This window comes from Myxocyprinus asiaticus, chromosome 8, assembly GCF_019703515.2.
Source record: "Myxocyprinus asiaticus isolate MX2 ecotype Aquarium Trade chromosome 8, UBuf_Myxa_2, whole genome shotgun sequence".
In the NCBI taxonomy this organism is placed as follows: Eukaryota; Metazoa; Chordata; class Actinopteri; order Cypriniformes; family Catostomidae; genus Myxocyprinus; species Myxocyprinus asiaticus.
Genome location: NC_059351.1, coordinates 50555877 through 50566595, shown reverse-complemented (window position 1 = coordinate 50566595; position 10719 = coordinate 50555877). Strand labels below are relative to the sequence as shown.

Here is a 10719-nt window from a genome sequence, read left to right as displayed (position 1 = left end):
AATATTGAGGGAACATGATCTTACTCAAACATAGTTTATTCACTGAAATGCATTCAGAGCATTTCTGTTGTGCAGATGAAAATATAAATTACCTGTGTGAGTTCTCATGTACAAATACAGTGGTCAAAATGTAAACATTACTGATAAAAAACAAGTTGATATTATATGATAAAGCATATTACATGTACTTCATTCAAAAATGTCAGAGTAGCCAGAAACAGAACAAGTTTCCTTCATGAAATAACAAGCAAGTGAACAATTGATTAAAAAATGTCCAGATAGGGGCCTGGGTAGCTCAGTGAGTAAAGACGCTGACTACCACCCCTGGAGTCGTGAGTTTGAATCCTGGGCGTGCTGAGTGACTCCAGCCAGGTCTCCTAAGCAACCAAATTGGCCCGGTTGCTAGGGAGGGTAGAGTCACATGGGGTAACCTCCTCGTGGTTGCTATAATGTGGTTCTCGCTCTCGGTGGGGCGTGTGGTGAGTTGTGCGTGGATGCCGCGGAGAATAGTGTGAAGCCTCCACATGCGCTACATCTCCGCGGTAACGCGCTCAACAAGCCACGTGATAAAATGCACAGATTGACGGTCTCAGACGCGGAGGCAACTGAGATTCGTCCTCCGCCACCCGGATTGAGGCGAGTCACTACGCCACCACGAGGACTTCGAGCACATTGGGAATTGGGCATTCCAAATTGGGGAGAAAAAATAAATAAATAAACAAATAAAAATAAAAATGTCCAGATAGTCAACTGAGAGTAAAAATACAACAATACAACAATCTGATCAGATGCAAATATCACTGAAAAGCAAAATATATTCATAAGACATCCATAAATATGTATTTAGGAACAAAAATCTGTGCACCATCAGTTAGAAATATAATGAACTCAATGTACGATAATGTGTCACATTCACAAGAATCAACAGATTGCCTTCGACTAGCCCTCGGTTTCTGTTCCTCCTTAAATTATTGATAACTTGACATCTTTGATGTGTGCAAAAAGTGGAAAATACATGATTTAAATAATGACTGGTAAGGGAAATTTCCCTTTTTGTAGAAAACATTTGGAACCTAGTCTCACAGAATGACCGTTACTACAACAACATTTTCGCAATTTGACTTTTACGTGCCACGTTCTACGTTTCGTTGCAGTTTTCTGGTGAACTGAACACTAGAGGCCTTACAATAACTGTGCCTTTCATTCACTTTCACACAAACCACGAGTACAATGGTTGAATACGACTCTATAAACAATTAACAATTAATAAACACTATTAATCACACACTGCTGTTTTGATATCGAAACACTTTTACTGTACGCAAGTTAATACACGACACAAACGTTTTGTAGAAGTGACACAAAACTACATGGTTGCTTTAAAAAATGTGCTTTTCATTTCGCATTTTGTTTTTGGACACTATCGGTTAGGTTTAGGTGTTGGTTAAGGGTAAGGATGTCTGTTTTGTTTACCTCGCATTTGATCTTCCATCACTATTTGTTAAAATTTTAGGTTAGGGAGGATCGTTTTACTCAATAAATCCTCCGTCTAATATTCACTTTAAAAACCTCATCTTACAACACCATTTTAGGGGGGGCCTGGGTATCTCAGTGGTAAAGAAGCTGGCTACCACCCCTGGAGTTCGCTAGCTCGCTAGTTCGAATCCCAGGGCGTGCTGAGTGACTCCAGCCAGGTCTCCTAAGCAACCAAATTGGCCCGGTTGCTAGGGAGGGTAGAGTCACATGGGGTAACCTCTTCGTGGTTGCTATAATGTGGTTTGTTCTCACGTGGTGAGTTGGGCATGGTTGCTGCGGTGGATGGCGTGAAGCCTCCACACGCGCTATGTCTCCGTGGCAATGCGCTCAACAAGCCACGTGATAAGATGCGCGGGCTGATGGTCTCAGACGCAGAGGCAACTTGTCCTCCGCCAACCGGACTGAGGCGAATCACAATGCGACCACGAGGACTTAAAAGCACATTGGGAATTGGGCATTCCAAATTGGGAGAAAAAGGGAAAAATAAAAAATAAAAACACCATTTTACTCACTTTTGGCGCCCCCCGCTGGACATTTCACTGGGAAACTGCAGATAAACGTGTACTGAAGCACGTAATTTTGTTTCGCAAAAATGTTGCCACAGTCACATAATGTTCATGAGATCATGCTGAACATTTCATGTCAAGACTGCACTTCTAACACCGTCTTTCAACACCAACTCATTGACCATCTTATAAAAGAAGCACAAACCAAACAAACCACATCAATCAATTACATTCGAAAGAGCAAGAATGTGTACAGCTTACATATGAAGCAGTTTAACTTACAACACAGGCAGGCTGAAGCATCTAGAATAGCACTCTAGAAAGTGAAAAATGAGAGGAAACAATCTGAGTAATGAACAGTTCTTATCAACTGTCTCTCTATAAATTGTTTGGTCCATTCAAACTATCTGAATATGAAACATAATGACCATCAAAGGCCATGAAATTGGCAGAAACAAGATTTTGAAAACAAAACACATCACAATAAGTGTACTAGCAAATGTGTAGTAATGGTGTAGTAAATAAATGTTTGGTCCTTCTTTGCATTCATGAAAAAGTGATTGTAGCCAGTCTCCAAAAATACGGAATTAACCTTTTTATTATAATTTTTTTTTCTCATATCATAAGTGAAGGAATTCAAATCAGAATCCCACTGATTCTTCCAAACTTTATTTTAAAATTGTCCTGTAGTGCTGGTTTGAGATCTGTTACCTGCGACCTGTACCTCATATCAAATCCATTGAAATAAACTGATCCGGGATCAGCCGTCTATCTCAGTCGAGCAGAGAAGCAGCGCATGTACTCGGTCATCCAGCGCTCATCCACAACACACAGTTCTGATCGACGGCACTTTTCCAGGTCAGCTGACCTTGCCCTCCGGTGATCTAATCCTCTTCCACGTTTTTCCGACTCTCTTCGAGTCTGGACGCCCACGTCGGCCCGATGAATCTGAGAATGAAGGTGAGTCAGAGTGTCATGCTTTGCATCAAAATTTGCATCATCTCTGTATCCATCCAAACATCCAGTTCAGAATTCAAATGTATTAAAGGAATATAGTGCACAAGTCATGTGGACTACTTTTGTGGTGCTTTTATAGTCATTTCTGGAGCTTAAAGGAATATTCCGGGTTCAATACAAGTTAAGCTCAATTGACAATATTTGTGGCATAATATTGATTACCACAAAAAAATAATTTTGACTAGCCCCTCCTTTTATGTAAAAAAAAGCAGAAGTCTGGGTTCCAGTGAAGCACATACAATGGAATTGAATGAGGGCCTATTTTTTAACATTAAAATACTCACTTTTTCAAAAGTATAGCCACAAGACATAAACAATATGCGTGTTTACATGATTTTAGTGTGCTAAAAGTTACAGCCAATTTTACAACTTGGTTGTCATGATGATGTAATGTCAACAAACCCTAAAATGTCTGTAAAAATGATAATTTTAACAGAAGAATTCATTTAAGTGCTTTCATAAAATTATAAGCTTCGCATTTCTGTCGTTAAACCCTCCAAAAATTGTCTCCCATTGACTTCCATTGTAAGTGCCTCACTGTAACCTCGATTTTTGCTTTTTTAAAGAAAGGAGGGATGAGTTGAAATAATTTTTTGTGGTAATCAACATTATGCCACAAATGCTTGTATTGAACCCGGGATATTCCTTTAACAACATCTGTCCCAGTTCACCTTCACTGCATGGAAAAGAGCACTCTGGACATTCTGCAAAATATTGAGTGTTTTCTTCAACTTCAGACTTTTGTGGATTTCTTGAAAGTCTCATTAAACGTTTTGTCTACTAACAATGTCCAACAGGGTGCAGTATATATGCATGCATAACTGAAGATTTGTGTTATTTTTCTGAAAGTCATAAAAATTCTCACCAGTGTCATTTCCAGCACATCCCAAATTCTGTATTGTAATTAATAGAATTCCGCAGTGGAAGTGATAGCTGACTTCTTTGTGTTGCTAAGGCTTATTTCATAGGTAACATTTTGTGTGTCCTAAATACACACAATTAAATAATATTTTCACACGTTTTGTGAGCTTGATTGGAAATGACGACCAATAAAAACATTCTGCTCACAAGTGATATTTGCACAGAATTTTCTTTGTTTCATTCTAACATCACTTGTCTCATATTTCATCTCAAGCATGCTCTTTTGTCGATTTGGTTAGCATGTACACTAACTTTTGAAAAAAAGGTTATTAGGGGAAAATTTGTTTGGTGTCGTAAAAATGGCACCACAACTGTTGGACCGACCTCGTTTCATGTAGATTTACACACTACAATATCAGGAAGATAAGACCCTTCGTCTCTGAACATGCCACACAACTTCTTCAGTCACTTGTCATAACTAGACTGGACTACTGTAACGCTCTCATTGCAGGCCTCCCTGCATGCGCAATTAGACCCCTGCAAACGATCCAGAATGCAGCAGCACATCTGGTCTATAATGAACCAAAGAGAGCACATGTTACACCACTCCTTGTCTCTCTCCACTGGCTGCCGGTTTATGCACGTATCAAGTTCAAGGCTCTGATGCTGGCATACAGAACAGTCACTGGGTCTGCTCCAGCATACCTAAAATCATTTCTGCAGAGCTACGCGCCCACTAGAAGCCTGCGGTCGGCTAAGGAACGTCACCTTGTTGTACCAACACAAAGAGGCTCCAAAACACTTTCCCGGACTTTTGGCTTCATCGTACCGCATTGGTGGAATGACCTTCCCAACTCCATACGTGAAGCTGACTCACTTTCTGTCTTCAAAAAACGGCTAAAAACACATCTTTTCCATGAGCACTTAACCAGTCACTAAAAAAAAAAAAAAACTTTGCACTTGTTGCACTTTAATCTGTCTTGAATACTACTATACTGACACTACTGAAACTTTGTAAGATGATTCACTTATGTATTTCCTCTTTTGTAAGTCGCTTTGGATAAAAGCGTCTGCCAAATGAATAAATGTACATGTAAATTTTGATTTAAAAATTGATAGAAGTCATTTTCACACAATAAATATTGAAATGGTTTAAGTTCATTTCACTTTGTTTAGAATATCATAGTTTTAAACATGCGATAATTTTTATTTTTATAATGGATTTTCATAGTTTAATATTGAAAGTCTGTGTTTGGGACAAGGCCAAAACAGTCAAATCTATACATAAAAGGTATTTAAAAATAAATAAAGAAGGCCTGGTAAAAGTTTCCAATCAAGTTTTAATGAGACCTTCATATAACAAAGAAAAAAGCTGAAATCTGTTCATTTTAATACAAATCAAACATGAAAGTGCTCAAAGTTGAAGGAGCACAAACTACTTTTGTGTTCCACTAAAGAATCAAAGAGTGTACAGTTCACTCTAACATATACACAGAATCTAGAACCAGTTATGTTTTCCATTTCTACAATGATGAAATCCAGCCTTTGCTTAACCTACTAAACGTTTGTTCAACAAAGAAGGTAATCTTGCTCGAGCTTCAGGATATCACCGCACTATGTTGAATAATTTACCTTTTCCACTTTTAGTGTCAGATGTCGGTCGGTGCTTTATTCCAATGATTAGCACACCACTGTTTAGTTAGAACAGGTCGCTTTTGTGGTTGAACTTCAAAAGTTCCCTTCTTGTATGTATAATTTATTTAAATCACTTGTGTTTTAAAAACACTCACGTTCATTTCCGCTAAAGCGCTCTCATTGTGGTTTCCACAGCACAATTACTAAAATGTAATTCTGGTCTAAATTTCTGTATAAGATTTTCGCCCAGACAGTAACGTTTTCATCTAGTGCTAGTGATATATTGTTTTATTACACGCCGCTCTGGAATACTCAATGGCGCCATCTAGCGGTCTGATATCTCTGAGATACAACCGCACATCTGGGGATGAAGACGTATTAGACAGGTATTGCAGGTCACATTTCTTGCTTCTCGGATCACTGTACGATCTCTACAAGTAAGCAAATAAAATAATTTCAATTTTTCATGTCCATTTATGTACTTATTTGGCAAGTAGTCTTGTAATAAGCTGGATAATGAAGAGTCAGATGGTCATTTGCACAGAATAAACACCAACAGAAATCCGACACAAACCAGAGGTGAATTTCAGCTGGTCAGCGATTTATTTCTTCTCATATAATTACATAATTTCAACACAAATCAATTTTTTTATGTCTATGTATTTATTAATTGGGCTAGTAGTCGTGTAATAATTTAAATGTGCTATATAAATAAATGTGACTTTATCACATTATTAGGGGTTATTATCGTGAAATAAACCCCTTCAGGGTGATCATGACCCCAAGCGAAAACCGGACGATATTTGGCGAGTTTTGGCCGATAACACTTCTGCTTGGCCAATTAACAGAGCAAGAAAATCAAACAGGTTTGCAACAAACGTGAGGTTGAGTGAATCATGGCATAACATGGTTAATTACACGTATCGCGGAGTGGCGCTTAAAGCGAGTTAAATTTTCCCCCAATCAGACTAGGTTAAGGTTAACGCTTTATCGGTTATAAATCAGCAAAACCTAATTCCCAACCCTAATAGTGCCATAAAAGCAAAAGTTAGTGAAAAAAAAAAAATTGCAATTGCTGATGCAAAGAAATAAATTAAATGACACTTCAATGACACTTTTAGCTCACGTGTTGACTTGCTTGCTCTTCAGGATTTGTACCCTGGTCCTTGGCATTGCAAGTGCAACGGTCTATCAGTTGAGCTACCACGCTATTTGATCTCGCAAACAAACTTGTAAATGTAGTTGGTTATGTAATGTAAACGTTACAATGTATCACTTTACAAGTCATGCACTATAGTTATAGTGTGTAGATCTCATAAGATAGCATTGTGTGAGGAACAGGGTAAAAAGTAATAAGTGTTAACAACGTTTTATGCGTGATTTGTGAAAAAGTGAATAAAAGTCAGGAAACTGCCGTGATTTTATGTACAATGAGCCACGTAAAAACCATTTAGCAAGAATGTAGGTATAGTAACGTGATCCCATGAGACCAGGATGTGACTTTATATTGGCAATCGGCAACCTGCTCGACGACTATGCAGTACTAGATTTCCTAGATACGATACAGAAAGCTCCGGTTACTAGCAGGTCTCACCTCTCCAGCGGACATGGATGTTCTTATGTTTGGTGTCCTTCTGTCCCTGGTCTCAATATGCCTGTCGGCACAATCATATTGGATAAAAGACCGTCTGTTGTCACGGTTGGACATCCGGTCCTTGGTGTTGCTTGGTGGTTGGCTCTTGGCCCTGGATGGTTTTCTTAACACAGATAGATGTGATTCGTCACTGTCCAGCTCCCTTTTAGGGTAGCTCAGTTCTGAACAGGGCGCCCGATGTCTCGGACGGCGTGTCGTAACAGATTCCAATGGTCCGTTTGTAGTTTTTGCGCCTTTGCAACCATTTTCTATGATGAATTAAAAGAAAACTGACTCATTTGATTCAACGTTTGTTGGGCAGTTCCTAACTCATATGCTGTTATTTTTCCAAGAAACACCCCCGATAGCACACATACATCACCCAGACGTCTATTTGATGTGTTTACATCTGGAAGACTTATTTTTTAGGTTATTTGCCCATCTGCAATACGTGTATAAGACGTTGTCTCTCGGATGTCAACAAGACACTCAGCAGATGTCTTTGAGATGTTTATGATTTACAGTGTTTGTTAATCTGATCTTTTTAAGATGTTTAGCAGATGTTAATGAGAATGCGATGCTTTCCAGATGAAAAACAGACATCTCGGAGACGTTCGTGCGCTATCTGGGAAAAAATTCGAAAAATGACATGATGGTGAGAGAATAATGACAGAATTTTCATTTTTTGGTTAACTATTCCTTTAAGAAAGATTCCAATCAATTTAAATCAATCAATCGATAAAATGAAACTGGCATGATCGCATGAGACGTTCACCTACCTACGGGGGTTGAGCTTTCCAAGGCTGCACTAGTATCCGTATGAACTTCCCCATTCACCTGTGGCTTCCAGGAATTCCGAACCTCTGCGGTCTCGTTCTTGGACTCTTTGGAAGATGTGTACTGTTTGGCATTTGAGTGGTTTACCTTGTGCATCTTCGGACTGGACCTTCCACTTGAGTCGGACCCACTGTCCCATCCGTCCCCAAATAATGGTCTATGAGTCTGCTCCATCAGCCTTCGGGTCAGTCTGTATTTCACACAGTCCTCATAACATTTCGAGAATGTTTCCCACTTTGGATCCCGGAACTTCTTCATGTATTCCGTCCGGATCTTCTTGGACATCAAGTTGTTATTGGTCGACATTTGGTCCTGTTGAAATAGTCACCTAAGGAATAAACATAATATAATAATGCAATATCACAGGCCTAATATTTAAGCAGTGTTGCGATTGGCAATCTTGTCTGCCCGTACTTGACCCGCGCGCGTCAGTCACCATCTGTTGCAGTGTTAATTGTAGTGTATGTGCACATTACGCGATTTTCGCGTTGCAAACTGATCGAAAACCTTACCGTGCATGCAGGAATGTGTTGTTTTTCCAGTTTTCCTGCACAGTAGGTTACAGCCCTGTGACCACATAATTTATTTATATTCTTTACATAATACATAAGCCGATGACATCTTCTTTCTAAAGGGACATGCGTTTTAATGCATGTTTTTCGTGCAATTAACAAATCGCTACAATGCTGCGTCGCGTTTATTGTGAGTCCACATGCGTCATCAAAATATTTAAGTATACTCCACTAAATAATAGGCGTATTATAAATTCGCATTTTAAACCTGTCCAACCACTGAATATATGTCAGTGAATAATTTAATAAATGAAACAAACCTGCTGGTTACACTGTGAGCGCAGTGTGTTTACATGTCAGCTGCCCTTATGTTGATTCGGATAAATAGAAGCGATTTAAGCTCACCCACTTTGACGTTCCTTAACGTGAGAGATGAATAAAGACGTGCATTTTTATCTTCACATCCTCATGAATTCCACAAACATTTATCCATTATTCTTGAGCGACGGCTGCGTAGTAAAATAAAAACAACCCTCCCCGTACCTGATACTAGAGCCAGAGATTCTTTACAGCCTCTCTGTGATTTACAGTGCGCATGCGCACAGCATCATACTAGGATTGTCCGAGCACTTGACGCTGAAGCTGAAGTGCGCAAGTGCGCGCGCACGCACACACACACCAATCCACCGTTTTATTGACCCTTATTTGATTACAATCACCTACTAGGTGGTGGGAGTATTCTTTGGCCTTACTCCAATAATTTTGTCATGGAAAATTTCTTATACTGGGAACGTAGAATGTAACAGGTGGTAATCAAGCGTACTAAATAAACGTATCTTATTACAAAGCGCATGCGCAGTAGAATTTCCCATCTACTAGAAAAGAAGTGGAAATATTTCACCTCATGAGATATTAAACCTTGTGCCACTTTTTATTCCCGATCATTTTGGCTGTGTTAATTGCCGAAGGTGTGTATTTTTGGGGGAATTTTGATATTTCAACATCAGTTCCTATAATACATCTATAATACACTGTGTACACAAAATAGTTACACTCAGGACCTTCAGGACAAAAATGTCCCCATTGAAATCCATTAAAACTGCAATATTTGATCCCAGTGTCATTAAAGCATAAAATCATGAATTCTATGATATTATGCTTTCATTCCGGAGCCCTGGCTTCAAAATATTAATTTTTTATATCTTCCACCAGATGGTGCCATTTTTCTCATGTTTAGCCTATGGAGCAAATACATGCTTTTCCCCTATTTTCTGTTTGCTGTATTATAGAGCACTGCAGGCCAATTGGAATAAAAAAAAAAATGATGCAGCTAAAATTGTGTGGGTGTGTTGGTATGGATGTCAGAGTGTGTTTTGTATGTGTGTATTGAGAAATGTGTGTGTGTGTGTGTGTGTGTGTAAAAACAAGAGTGGCATTATATAAACAAACTGGCATTTAAAGGGTTAAAATCCTGAAAATGAATGAATATTTGGCAGTTATGATCAGGACTGATGTTGGTTAAAAAAATTAACTCATTGAAAGTGGAAAATAATTTAAATATATAATATTATAATGGCAGTTTTTTGACGCGGACATTTTTGTCCTCTAAGGACCTCTGAGTAACTTTTTTTTAAGGTTTAAATATATTTTGATGTATGAAAAAAAAGTTTTTTGGATGTCCAATATTTCTCTTCTGCTTTCCAAATGTTTGATGGCTTTGTATTCAAACTCATTTCCATTTTTATCTTTGAGTGGTTTGTTGAAAGTTTAAATACATTTCAGATGTTAACACTTGCTAACACTAGCTGAAATTACCTACCATATTATTGAATAATGGCTGTCCTTACAAAAAAGTGCTATGGTACAGTGATGGCATCATACTTTTTAGCTGATCAACATTTTAGCAAATTGGATTTAATTCACTTCAAATCATGTAAATCTTGGTGTCTGTTCTGACCAGTGTTGGGTAAGTTACTATAAAAGTAATAACTACTAATTACATCTACAGTGTAATTAGATTACTCTGTCTTTAAAGTAATTGAATTACTTATTACTAATTACTTTCTAAAACCCTGATCATCCTCGACCAGATGAAAATACAAGGATAGACATGAAACTGTTCTTTTAATTCTTTCAAATAAATCATATAAAATAAAATACATTATTCATGAACTGACCAAAG

The 10719-nt window shown here is 38.3% G+C and overlaps 1 protein-coding gene across 7 annotated transcripts; it reads right to left on the bottom strand.

Moving 5' to 3' along the window:
• LOC127444542 (centriole, cilia and spindle-associated protein-like) lies at positions 1-9109 on the bottom strand. Of its 7 annotated transcripts, XM_051703962.1 has the most exons (5): positions 9081-9103; positions 8858-8956; positions 7968-8337; positions 7150-7457; positions 1-2990 (listed from the first exon to the last, which is right to left on the bottom strand). In XM_051703962.1, exons 3-5 carry the CDS (start codon positions 8329-8331, stop codon positions 2811-2813), a joined length of 852 nt encoding a protein of 283 aa, XP_051559922.1. In that variant the 5' UTR covers positions 8332-8337; positions 8858-8956; positions 9081-9103; the 3' UTR covers positions 1-2810. The 7 variants fall into 7 exon arrangements, with proteins under 7 accessions (XP_051559922.1, XP_051559921.1, XP_051559919.1 ...); XM_051703961.1 differs by lacking the exon at positions 8858-8956 and having other exon boundaries at positions 9081-9109; XM_051703959.1 differs by lacking the exon at positions 8858-8956 and having other exon boundaries at positions 7968-8353; positions 9081-9105.
• Between the last annotated feature and the right edge of the window lie 1610 nt (positions 9110-10719).

Excerpts from the sequence above, each read along its gene's own strand:
- LOC127444542 (XM_051703961.1), bottom strand. The coding sequence starts at position 8,331 with ATGTCGACCAATAACAACTTGATGTCCAAGAAGATCCGGACGGAATAC. Across the intron at positions 7,458-7,967 it reads GGAAAGCTCAACCCCCGTAG|AAAATGGTTGCAAAGGCGCA; the intron begins GTAGGTGAACGT and ends AATTCATCATAG. Across the intron at positions 2,991-7,149 it reads CATCCATGTCCGCTGGAGAG|ATTCATCGGGCCGACGTGGG; the intron begins GTGAGACCTGCT and ends CTTCATTCTCAG.